General features: G+C 37.0%; 1 protein-coding gene across 1 annotated transcript in view; it reads left to right on the top strand.

Moving 5' to 3' along the window:
• The window catches only part of LOC150098077 (vesicle-associated membrane protein 4-like), a 100,141-nt gene that overhangs the window by 49,857 nt on the left and 36,350 nt on the right, over positions 1–13,934 (top strand). Inside the window, exon 4 of the mRNA XM_090406380.1 lies at positions 827–880. Coding sequence (XP_090262506.1) covers positions 827–880 — 54 coding nt within the window. The remainder of the gene's footprint in view (positions 1–826; positions 881–13,934) is intronic.

The raw sequence follows: 13,934 nt of genomic DNA, 5'->3' as shown, positions 1-13,934 counted from the left end.
CATGAAATTGGCACCTTGGGCAGTCATTCACAATAAGGGTGATCTGACAGTCTCCATTTATGCAGTAGGTAGCCACATCTTCCCTGGTTAGTTCTGATCCTGTTGATAGATGACCAAATCTTCCTAGGAAGGGAAAATCAGGCTGCAGAGCACAGGGATGTTCAACCAGGAAACCATTTGTTGGAAGATTGTTGGACCAGTGTTTCCACATGTCAGGTGTTGATGGTAAGACAGCTGAAGAGAGTTCGTCCTTTTGAAGTAGTGAGTGCATCTGGTATGAATGAGTTTAAGAGAAAATATGACAGCTGGTATGGATGATGTATGGCCTCCCTCAATCAATCCTTGACTCCCAGGAGGTCTAATAATGATGATTATTTAAATTATATATATGGCGTACATAGACAATTACAAAAACTTTTTTACTTACCTGATTTTATTTCATTTTATTTATTTTTTTTTTTTTGTGTTATTTTATTTTTGCTGGCAATTGCAAAGGATAGTTTCACTATATTTTATAAATTTGGTAATTTTTTTTCACAAGTTTTATCTTCATAACAGTTTTTATTTTATGTAATGAAATACACTGCACTGATTTGATTTTTCTACCTTTTAATTAATTTCAAAACAAAATAATTCTTCATATTAAAAGTTTTCCAGTCTAGTCATGCTAATATTTGAGATTGTCACCACTACTTAAACTAGCAGTAACATGCACTGGACTAAATAACTATATTAGCCATTTGATTCCAGTAACAGATAACATTTATGTATAATGTCCTTTTTTGTGTGTGCTCACACACAAAAAATGTATTTTTTCTTCATTTAGTGGGCCATCATCCAGTTCAAGGACATTGACCTTTCAGTCTGATAAAGTTAAGCAGTAAGTATACGTTTTTTGACATTTGATTATAACATATTAATAGATTTTTTTTTGTACCTTACTGCAAAAATACTGCTTTACATTGCAGTTCTTTACTGTGAATTTCATTATCAAAATTATATAATTTATATATATTTTAATATTGAAATATATCTGTATTCATTATATAAAAACTTTGAAGAATATTACCATGTTAGCATAAATTAAAGATGCCAAGAAATGATATTCTTCTTTTAATCCTTTATCCAAGTGTAACACACGAAGTAGCTTCATGACTGGGCAACTGGTATATAGAGGCTAATAACTTCACATCACTTGCCTTAGTATCCCATAATGTAACACACACATCCTTATGGACATGTTTAATACTATGCATTATGGGAAGGGCCACTAATCTAGATCAGTTTTGACCTTTCAGGTCTCACCACTGGGAACCAGACCCAGAAGTGATACCAAGGTTGAAGTAATACAGAAGTCATATTTCCATATATAAATAGTCAAATGGTCTTGCACCTTATTACTAAAATACTCTGGATTAGAAATAGATGTTGAATGTTTTTTCCTTGTTATACAGGGTGATTTAAAAAGATGGACTCAATTTCATATGGCTATATTTCCTGAACTGTACATCATATGTGAATGATCTACATAACATTTGAAAGAGGAGGTCCTAAAGTTTGAAATGCTATCGGCGGAGCCATCACTGTAGTTCCACCCTGCCATCTTCTCGGTGGCAGGGCGGAACTACCACTGAGTTAAATGATCCTTTGGGTCACTCATTGTTTGGTAATCTGAGGGATTGCATGAGTTTTTGGAGAGGTATTCTTGAACTTAAACGTACCTCAATAAAGGTCAAAACTAGTCTGGGTTGGTGACCCTTCCTATAATGTATAACATTATACATATCCATAAGGATATGTGCATTGCATTATTGGATACTAAGGCATTCGATATGCCGTCATTAGCCTCTACAGCAGTTCCCTCCTCCCCCTTATCGATGAGGAATATGTTCCAAGACCCTTAGTGGATGCTTGGTATCGTAGATAGTACTGAACCCTTATATATACTATATTTTTTCCTATACTTACATACCTACAATAAAATTTAATTCATAAATTAGGCACAGTAAGATATTAACAATAATAACTAATAATAAAATAGAACAATTATAACACTATACTGCAATAAAAGTTTTGAATAGAAATTTAGCAACCTCTGCATATGATTATTTTTCTTTCTTTATAAAGTCAAGTACTTTCACCTTTTCACTTAAAGGAAGCTTTACAGCTTCTCTTTGGCATATCCAAATTGCCAGCAATAAAGCCCCAAAGCACTACTCTTGTGCTTGGGGGCTTTATTAAGTCAAATAAGGGTTACTTCAAGTTTTACTAGGTAAAATAAAGACAGTGCAACATTTTTACCTTGGTTGGAAAGAGAGATTCATACCCTCATATCACTTCCTCATTCCCAAGAAACCCAGGTGACCAAACCTGAATACAGTAATCCAAATGTGGTCATATCAAGGCTTTATAAATGGCATGATAACTCCCTTATTTCTGTTTGTCAGTGTGTTCTTCAGTAACCAAGTAATCCTGTTATCTACCCTGGCTACTTGAGTAGCATATCCTCTAAACTTCAGCTCTCTATGTACTACTACTATCCCCAGATCCCTGGTTCCAATGTGGTATGCAGCTTGTAATCTTTGTATCCCAAAATGCATCTTTCCACTTTCCACATTAAATTGACATCTGTTATGGATTCTGCTCCTCCATACCTATTTTGGTATCTGTCCATCAGCCACCCTTTTATCCATACCACCAGTTTCATATCCATCCCCATTTGTTGCAGTTTACGTACTAGAGTTCCACGTGGTATCCTGTCAAGTACCTTTGCAAAATCCAGCAGCATCATGTAGCCATTCCCTTTATCCAACTCAGCTGTCACTATTATAAAAAGTTAGATTACTACGTCATGACTGACCCTTCACAAAACCATGCTTTCCCTCATAGCATATCATACTGTTATCCACCATTCCTAATTCTCTTTTTGACTAACTTTTATCACCACTCCTGTGATATTAATTGGTCTATCATTTGCTACCACAGACTTAGGGACTTTAGCAGAGCTTAGACTTAAATTAAATAGTCTAGTCAAAAGCATCACCAGTTCCCCTACACATGCTTGTAAAATTATTATTATTATTACGGGCGACTCCAAGGAGTCCTTAGACTCATCGAGGGAGGCCCTAAACATCATGTCCATCACAACTATTTGACATTCACACAGTATCTATCATACTTTGCCTTGAACTCATTCACTGTCATAGCACCCACAACAGACTCTGGCAGCTTATTCCGCTCATTCACCACTCTAAAAGTAAAAAACCTAGCTCTAACACCCTTACTAACTACACTCTTGCCCAATTTCCATGGATGTCCCCTAGTCCTCCCACCACCAGTCCTGTTCTCAAAAATACCCTCTGAATTAATCCTGTAGAAACCCTTCAGCAATTTGAATGTCTCAATCCTATCTCCCCTTTTCCGCCTATCAACCAATTTTTGCAACCCACAAATCTTCAACCTATTCTCATGAGGTTCATTCCATAGACCTACTATCATCTTGGTCACTCGCCTTTGGATCCTCTCAACCTCCTCCCCATCAAGAAGAAACCTAGGTGACCAGATCTGGGCACAGTAATCAAGATGGGAACTTATCAAGGCTCGATACAGCGGAACAATAACTTGCTTAACTCTGCTCGTCAAAGTATTCTTCAGCATCAAAGCGATTTGATGAGCTGATTTAGCCACTTTTGCGATGTTCCCCCTAAACTTCAACTCCCTATCCACCAACACTCCCAAGTCCCTGGCCTCATCAATCTCCTGGAGTGCAGTTCCACCAATGTGATATACTGCTGCTAATCTTTTCACCCCAAAATGCATAACCTTACATTTTGCCACATTAAATTGACATCCATTCTCCTTAGCCCAGACCTCCAATCTATCCAAATCATCCTGCAAAATTTTGACATCTGCATTCACTATTGCCCTACCCAACTTAGCATCATCAGTGAACAAATGAACCGTTCCTCTCAGATCCTTCCCTGTATCGTTAATGAACAAATTAAACAGCAGCAGTCCAAGAACACTGCAGCCACCACTAGTCACAGGCCGTCTTTTGGACTCTACTCCTGAGTAAACTACTCTCTGGTATCTCTCCATCAACCACCCTCCTATCCATCTCAGTTTAATGGTGTTATTCATCCATTTAACCCCTACTTGATTTACTATTCGGACTCTAGGTATACAGTCAGCCATAACCTCCTGCAAATGCTCCCTGACCACTTCCCATGCCCTATCAACATCCAACCCTTGCAGTTTTACATGCCATGGCACTGAACAAAGCAATCTCCTAAGCTTGTCATACTTGCCAGCATGGTAATTCGACATGTACCCTGTCTTAATCGAAAGTTTCACCCATTTAGCCACCTCTCAGGTCAAGACCCTATGATCTCTCTCACCAATAGGTGGCAACATGGTCATATTGATTACAGTCAAAATCCCAGATGCTATTACTAGGTCAAGCACTCTCGAACCCCTAGTATTTTCCATTACATGCTGTCTCAGATAGTTATCCCTCAGTAATTGGATAAAATCCAGTTCTTTCCTCACATGTGTCCTCTCCTCCTTCCAATCAGTGTTACCATAATTGAAATCCCCCATAATAATTACCCTCCTTCCACTCATTTCATCAATTTGCCTATGCATATACTATCTTCACCATCTATTCCATCACCTGGTACTATAGGAGCACCCAACTGTACATTTTGTTCCGTTAGTCTCAATCTCACACCAAATAGCCTCAAATGAGCTCTTTTCACTATCCTGCAATACAACGTCTATTCTCCTTTGTTGCAGTTCATCAGCTATCATCAATAACTCTCCTCCCTCCATTTTATTCTCCCTATCACTCCCGAACACACCATACCCCTCACATTCAATCCCATTAGCTATATCATCTTCTGTCAGCCATGTTTCACTAATGCCAATAACATGTGGCCAGGAAGTGCCAATCAAGGCCAAAAATTCTTCCTCCTTGTTCCTAATACTCCTGGCATTAGTATACATGAAATGCCGAGGTCCATTTGTCCCACCCCTATATTGATGTGTTATACTAACTATCCCATTCTGATTTCATGTCCTTTGTGCTGGCTCGGGCACATTATAAACATTGTTACACTCAACTGCCTCACTGATGTCTGCAAATCCACTTCCTCCCCTCCTTTATAGTTCTAGTTTCCCTGATTTTGCACATCCACTCTCACTTCACTCAGCAACACTTTTTCCAGTCTTCACACACCAAATCTATTGAAATGTAAGCCATCCATCTTGCACAAATCCTTTCACCCATCAAACTCACTCCACACATCCACAAACTCCACACCACAATGTCTGCATAACCTGAGCATAAAGTCATTTGCAATTATGGCCCTCCTTCTAAACTCTTCTTTGTCATACTGCGGCAACAGACTCACCATCCTAACTCTGTCACTCTTTTCTTTTGCTACCTCCAATAATTCCTTCACGTCCTCTCTCATATCAAATCATTCGTTCCTGCTACGACTATCATTTCTTTCACCCTCTTCTTCTGCGCTCTAATACTCTCACTTACATCCTTAATTTTTGCACCTGGTAAGTACGATTTAGTTAAACTCTCATCAATCACACCTCTTACTAACGAGTCATACAATGTTCTTTCCTTCATTTCTGAAACACTCCCGATCATACGCTTATCATTCCTTTCGTACACTTGCTTATTTCCATTTGCCGAGGTGCTCGGGAAAGAGTTTTGCAGTCTCTCCAACTGTCGCTTTGCCCTGTGTATTACTCTGCATAATCGTGCGATCTCACCCATCACAGCTAATTTCTCATTTTTTTCATCATTCAAACCATTTTCTCTCTCTATAATTATTTCCACTCTCTCTTTCATCACCGCTCTCATTGCTATCTTGTACAACATCACAATTTACTGTCAAACCACTATTTTCTTTCACATTCTGGCTTTCTTCTACAACAACTATCTCATGACCTGACCCACACTTCAATTCCTCACTTTCCTTTCACTTTTGGCACAGCCAAACTCCAGCCTCTTTTGGGAATGCATACATACCACACATGTCACACTGGACGAATTCCTTACATTAAAGTTTTTGAACAAAGACGATGAAGTCTTGATCACCGTTGTTTTTCATCGCATTGGCGCCATGAGCTACACTATCAATTATATCTTTAAACTACTAGTTTAATTAAAGTGGAAATCAACCCAAAAATCACACAGACACACCAAGCTACCAAAAACAAACAATCAAGATTGAATCAATATTGCCAATTTATTCTCAAAATAAATTCAATACTTATCTTTTCAGGAGCTCTCTGCAAACACTACACACCATGTTGCCCTCTCAAATGCAAGCCAATATCCCATTAAATTCCACAGCTTTATTTGTACTGAAATTCTGCAATATACTAAGTATTTCCAATTCTTTAACTTCTGTTATGACAGTATCTTCACTTGGATGTTATACCCTTGCATAATGATCACTCAGTAGCTCAACAATTTTGTTTGCCTCTGTTACTTCTCTACCATCTGTACTCATTAACGTTATCCTTCCATATTCATTCTTCCTCCTACTTGCCACATAACAAAAAATTTCTTTGGGATTCCCTTTCACCTGTTTGGTTAATCTCTTATCATAATCTAATTTTACCTTCCTTTAACCACTGTTTTACATGTCGGTAAGCATGTGCTTAATTGCACATAACTTACTTTTCATGCTCTTATCTCCTTTTTTGTTTAATTTTTAATTAAATAAACAGTTATTCTTCCAGGAATAACTGTTTATCCTTAATCTACATGTATCTGCAGATTCTAGAACTTGTTGCTGAAAGCCATTCCACATGAAAATATTAACTTTGTCTATATGCTCTCTCTCTTCTTCACAAGCATTGTGTTATGTCCTCTTGTAGAGCTTGGTTTCTACTAAGTGCAACAGACTTCTTCAAAACCTAAGAATTAACATTTTGTTCAACTTAAGTAACTGTTCTGATATCGTATATATGTCTTGAACTTTAACTTCAGATTGAACTCCTATTAGATAAATTCAGCAAATTACAATTAGCCAGCCTGGTGGGCCAAGTGGATATAATGTATCCACACACTATCCATTAGGCTCTTCATTCCTACCATGCACAAGGATGTTTGTGAATGTCTTTAGCTGGTAGATTTATTTCATCTGTTAGTATGAAACCACCACACTATTTATTATAGGCATGAAGTGACATGAAAAAAGTTCTGTCACAATTGGTTAACCTATGGTTAATATACCATAGATTTTCAATCTTTTGTTGGAAGTGGGGAGATGGATTCACCTAAAAATATATATTTTTAGGATATAATAATGCAGTCCATCCATACATTTAGTTCTTCTTTAAGCACTTTACAATATTAGATTATATAGCCAATAGGCCACAATAGTAGATTGTGACCCACAATCCAAATGCCCTAATACCAAATCCTCTGGGACACCCCATTCCTAACTACCTTCTCTTAAATATTTTACCTCTAAATGCTGCTTCTTTGTGTTTTTGTCATATCACACCTTACCCATCTCACTAGGCACAGTCATTACCATCTGGCATATTTTAATCTGCCAGTTATGTGGAATTCCATTAAAGGCTTTGCTAAAATTCAAATAAACTATGTCAGAGAGTTCACCTGGTTCTAGTTCTTCATGACCTCTTCATGAGAAGTAAACTGTAAGTTTGCTTCTCATGTAAACTTAGGTGATGTAAACTATTGAGGATATCCTGGATTTCTATTTAATTTTTCCTTTACTTTGTAACACTAATAAGGCTGTCTAGAGTTCTTCATTTTATCGCAGTGACCCATCCTTATTGAAATGGGTCACTGCAATAAAGTGAAGAACTCTAGACAGTCTTATTAGTGTTACAAAGTAAAGGAAAAATTAAATAGAAATCCAGGATATCCTCAATAGTTTACATCACCTAAGTTTTCTTTTCCTGAAGAGTTGGTTATGCTCATTTTGATTCTTTAATCTTTATTCTTTTTTTTACATATCTGTAAAAGCACTTTAATTTATCTTAGCATACCCAGTTGGCTGTAATTCAATTTTCCTTTACAATATTTAATTAGATATGCAACTAGTGTTATCTAAATAGCTATTACTTACAAAGTTCTTGTAAACTCAATGAGTGGAGAATGAGTAATTATTACTGGAGACTTCACCGTTGCAGAGACATAGATTAAAAGAAGGAAAGGATATCACAAAGAAAAAGTCATTGCAGAAGGAAATTGAATTTGAATTTGTGCAGAAATTATCTGAGACAGCATGTGATGGAAAGTGGCAGTGGTTTAAGAGCATTAGATCTGGTGCCTGCATCAGAAGAGTTGTCTGTAATGAAAGTAGCCACACTGCTGCCAGTGGATGAGGATGATCATGCAATCTTGACTTGGGAAGTGGAAATGGAACATAATGAAATTTCAGTTAAGAATGGTATATATGGAATTATAGATAATTACAATAAACTTGGGAGAATCTAAGAACATTGTTATGGCAAAAGAAACTGCAGGGGAATTATAGAGCATGGGATATAGTCTAAAGGGTATTTGAAGGAAGTAGTAGTGGACTGCATCCCTAGTCACGAGGATAAATCAAGTGAGAATTAAATGGATGAGCAGCATCATTAAGCAAGACTGGAAAAAAAAAAATTGAGAGAGAAAAAAGTTTGTTGAAGAAATTCAAAGAGAAAGGTGATCAAGTCCTTGAGCAGTACAAGTCAGAAGCGGATAACCAGTATGGTAAGGAATACAAAATCAGAGTGTGAATAATTTTGATGAATGCTGACAGTAGAGAGGTGACTGAAGCAGATAAAATAGTTGAATTACTAATGATCACTTTGAAAAGGTGTATCATCCATCTGTTGGAAATGTTGCAATAAAAGATGGGGCAAGATCTGATGTAGAAATAGAAGTAGATGTAAGAAATTGCTTAATTCTTGCAGAAAACCTTAATGTGAATATATGGTATTAGATAGGATATCAGCTCTTGTATTATGTGAATGTGCTAGGGAATTGTCAATGCTTTTGATCAGATTGTTTTATTCAATTCTCAGCTCCAGGTTGGTCCAAAAAGAGTGGAAAGAGGGGGGGGGTTGCATAAAGGAAGCTCCAAGACAGAGGCAGAATTTGTTGGCCATTCAGCATCTCAGGAATGGTAGTCAGTAATATTGGAAATGTTGGTTATATACAAAATTCAGGAATGGATGATTCAGAATAGGATACTCTACTGTCAGTGGTGGGACATAGCACGGTTTCATGAGGCATATGTCATGCATCAGTAATTTACTCATTTTTCATAATAAAGTGGAAACTCAATTAGATAAAGGAAATTGCTACATTTCCTTTATCTAATTGATATTAGATAAAGGAAAGGTCTGTTGGACTTCACAGAGGCATTTGGGGGGGATACCGCATGAAACATTTACATAAATTGGAGCACATGGGCATGGATGTGAAAAACTGGTGATGTGGATAAGTAAGTAGTGGCTGATGGATAGAGTAGTTTATGGAGGGGTTAAGGCCAAGAGAATGCCTGTGACTAACAGTGTGCTACAGGGCTCCATACTCAGCCCACTGCTATTTAATTTATACATTAGTCATCTAGAAAATGATCTCAGAAAAATATTCAATTGTTTGTTGGTGCAGAACTGAGCCAAGCAATAATTAATAAAGATGTAGGGACTTTGCAAGATGATTTAAATACATCAGCATTGACAAGCAGTGATAAGGAGCTTTACCTTTTTTATAAGAGAGCAAAATATATTAAACACAGTAAATAAATTTAATGCAAATAGCACATATATTTTGCACTGAAATTAACATTACATCATCAGTGTATAGAACAAACAAGCAATTCAGATAAAATACAAGGTCATCATCATTTATTTATAATTTTACAATTATGAATAGGGAAACCAATCAAAACAAATAAGTAGCCTGTGTACACTAAGATAGGACTTGGAAGTTATGACGTGAAGGAAAACCTGGCTTCTCTGTATAATTGACGGATCTCTGATACAGAGAGTTGGGGGAGAATATTGCTGATGTATTTCCAATATGGAGTTCGGGGTCTGCCTCTTTTTCTTTTTTCCATCTGTAGGGGCATAGAGGACCAGAGCATCAAAGGGTACAGAGGGTGGATGTCTGAGTTGGTGGCCAAGCCATTTTATTTGGTTTCTTTGAACAATGCTGACTAGAGGATCTTGCTGGGTTTCATCTAATATAGTAGAGTTGGGAATGTGGTCTTCCCAGGAGTAATCCAGGATATTTCTTAGACAAGTAGTTTCAAAGCTATTTATAATATTGGTTGCTGCTTTTGTTGAGATGTTCCAGGTCTGGGAGCCTTATAAAAAGATAGACTGGCTGGTGCACTTGTAAAAACGAATCTTTGTCTCCTTTGTGATGAGGCTCGACTTCCATACTTTATTAGGACTTCTGTGGAACTACAGTGCTTTCTGTTTTCTTGCCTTAATGTCTATTAAGGAGTCTGAGATGTGTGATCCAAGGTAAACAAAGTCCTCTACTTCTGCAAGGTGATGATTTTGATTTATATAGATGTGCCCATCTATCTGATGTTTAATATTTTTTGGGAGTTTATTTTTAGTCCAAATATTTCTGCGGTTCTCCTAAGGCTGTTGAAATGGTTTTGGGCATCTGTAATGTTGGAGTCGATGAGGACTATATCATCTGCAAAGCTCAGGTCTTCAAGGTGCATCTGTATATATGGGTCTGTATATATTTTAACTTGCATTAATTTAAAAATATAGTCAATCACTATGATGAAGAGATATGGGTCCAGAATATCTCCCTGTAGGACTCCTGTGTTGATGGAAAAACTGTCTGTTTTGTCTCCGTTAACTATTACTGTGCCTTGATTGCCCTGATAAGTTTAGGTGGAATGCCATAAAGTTTGAGCAGTTCCCATAGCCATTCCCTGTCAACAGAATCAAATGCTTTAGTAAAGTCAATAAAGTTCAAAACCAATGGTAGATTCTTGTCCTTTGAACCTTCTATTAATCTTCTGATGCAGTGAGTGTGTTCTAGACTACCACGTTTTTTGAGGAATTCTGCCTGGTTTGTACGAAGTAATGGAGTTATGTGGTTCAGTTCTATTTAATATCATTCTATTGTAGATTTTTAGTCGAGTAGAGAGGAGTGTGATTCCTCTGTAGTTTTCAGGTTTGTTTAGGTTACCCTTTTTTGGAATTGGTATTATTAGACCCTCTTTCCACAGTTCAGAAACCTTCTCAGAGGAAAGTGCAAAGTTATATATGTATAGAAGTTGTTTGATATCTGTAGAGCAGTGCTTTAAAGCCTCAACTGTGATGCCATCTGTTCCTGGTGATTTTCATGCTTTTTGTTGTTCAAGGGCCGTTGTGAACTCCTGCATGGTGAAATCATCGCAGTTGATGCTAGGAGTTTCCGGTACTATGGTTTTCAAGATGAAATCAATGTTTGGGATTTGCGTGTTTGGAAGTGTGCCTTCCATTCATCAAGTTCTTTGGTCTTGTTTTCAAACGAGGTTCCATCTTTTTCTTGATTCTCAGTACTCTGGGTTTTCTTTCTGTTGTGCTCAGGGACTTCTCCATTTTGTAAGTTCCTCTTGTTTTGTGCAATTTTTGACAGTTTCTAGCTCTTGACAGATGTTCTGGATGTATGCTTCTTTATCTTTTGAGAGAGCTTCATATACCTCTGTGTTTAATTGCTTTAGTTCATTTTTATATCAAAGGGAATCTTGGGTTTTTACTTTGCATTTTATATTATTGCACTTGTCAATCAGTGAGTTTGTTTCTTTGGTTACCCAGTCTTTATCTACACTTTTTGTGTTTGATTGAAGAAATGTTTGGGAGGCTGCTTGATGAATGATGCTAGCTATTGCTTTAAATATGTTGTCTGCGTTATCATTCGATACTGCTTATGGGTGGTTGTACTTTGTGAATTGCTGGAATTGATTTGCCTTGGTAGAGTCACTTAATTCTTCCCAATTGTATCTGAGGTGTTTTTTGTGATTTAGATGCTCTTAGTCGTAGTTTTAATCGTGCACTTACAATTCTGTGATCACAGTTTAATTCTATGTTGTTGTATGCTCTACAGTTTTGGGCTGACCTTATCCATGTGCCATTTATTAAGATATGATCAATTTGAGCCTTAGTTCCATTGGGATGTTGCCAGGTCCATTTTCTTTCTAATTTATTTGGGAATTTTGATTGAAGAGATATCAAGTTCTGAGAGTTGCAAAAGTCCACAAGAAGATAGCCATTTCCATTGGTCGAGTCATGGTAAGTATATGTCCTATGTTTTTTGTGTTTCCAGCTACATCTTTTCCGATTTGTGCATTGAAATCCCCTCCAATTATGTGCATATTCTGTGCAGGTATTTTGATAATGTAGTCGGCTAGGTTTTGATAGAAGATTTCTTTGTCTTTATCCTCTGCTGCTTCTGTAGGTGCACATGTAATTGTTATTTTTGGGTTTACATTTATTATAATAGCTATTATTCTTTTTGAAACACTTTCTATTGATAGAATATTTTTGTAGACTCTGTTGTTTACCAGGATTCCGACTGCCATATCCAGATTGATCTGCAGATGAGTACACAAAGGTCCATTTATGATTATGGGACCTGATTTCATTGAATGCCAGGTGGGTTTTCCATCGATGCTCCTATATGCAGATTGCATCTACGTGTTCTGCCTCTGCTCTCCTGCAAAGTTCTTAAAATTTTCCACATTTTAGGAGGACAAACATCGTATGTTGAGATGATTATGGGTTTCTTCCAGAAATAGTGTTTAGATGAGTTTAGAGCGCTTCTTTCTTTCATCAGGCTGAAGGCTTCCCTGTGGGTTTTGACCTCCAGCCACCATAGGGGGAGGATTGAAGTTTGCTCTGTGGTTTCATTTTGTATTGTTGTTTCCTTTCATAATCTAAAGTTATCCACATATCAGGTGATTGGCCCTAATATGCTTCACCAGTTATGTTCGCCTACTGATAGAGAGGTGAATGGCCTACCAGCATTTCCCTGTATTTACAAGGTAAATACAGCAATTGGCTAATCATTGAAACAGTAGCAGCTTGTTGAGAGGATGGTTAAAATAAAAAAAATCTGATGTTTTCACAGGATGAGAATCTCTCAGACTTGCAGAAGAGAGAGGCAATCATTCCAATTTAAATATTGGCATCTCCAAACTTGTAGGCAGAATCTTGAAGTGGTTCCACTCATACCCACATATTTTCCGATCAACAAAGTTTCTAATCTCCTGCCATTGACAAAAAATAAACTTTTGCCTCTGTCTGTAGCTGCTGTGTTACCAAATGCCTTGTATTTTCCAAATTCCCTGGTCTTGCACATAGTATTGATACTAAATGCAGTATCCTCTAGAAATAGTGGGGTTAATAACTTAACCCCACTATTTGGTGGAATTAATAACTTAACACGTATGAAATGAGGCTTGCCTTTATTTTCTTTTTAATACAATTCTTCTAGCACACAGAGCTATTTTGGTGCTTAACAGATTGCTGTATTTACCTTGTATTCTGTCTCTTTGAATATTTATTTGTTCCACACACTGAGGATGTTACGTCAGTAAAAAATATTTGTGCCATTTTAATTAAAGTTGGTTACTGTTTTTAATTAAAGTTGGTTACTGTGTTTAATGTGTTTTGTTCTCTTGATCACTATGCCACAGGTGCCATTAAAGATTAGCCCTCTTTATAAGCTTTTAATTCTTCTGGAATACTGCTCACATATATGGTCACCTGGCTTTCTTGGGATTAAAGAAGAGGTGTAGAGGATCCAGAAGTTAATGACCAGGATGGTGGTAAATTTGTGAATGTTCATTACAAAAATAAATTGAAGAGTTGTCGGTACTATCATTTATTCTATAACACGTGTCTGTAATGCATACATTTGTTAATTTGTT

Source organism: Typopeltis vanoorti, chromosome 16 (assembly GCF_054136105.1).
Source record: "Typopeltis vanoorti isolate ZY-2024b chromosome 16, IOZ_Tvanoo_1.0, whole genome shotgun sequence".
Lineage (NCBI taxonomy): Eukaryota > Metazoa > Arthropoda > Arachnida > Uropygi > Thelyphonidae > Typopeltis > Typopeltis vanoorti.
The sequence above is the reverse complement of the archived record's forward strand: the minus strand, read 5'-3'. Positions and strand labels throughout refer to the sequence as shown.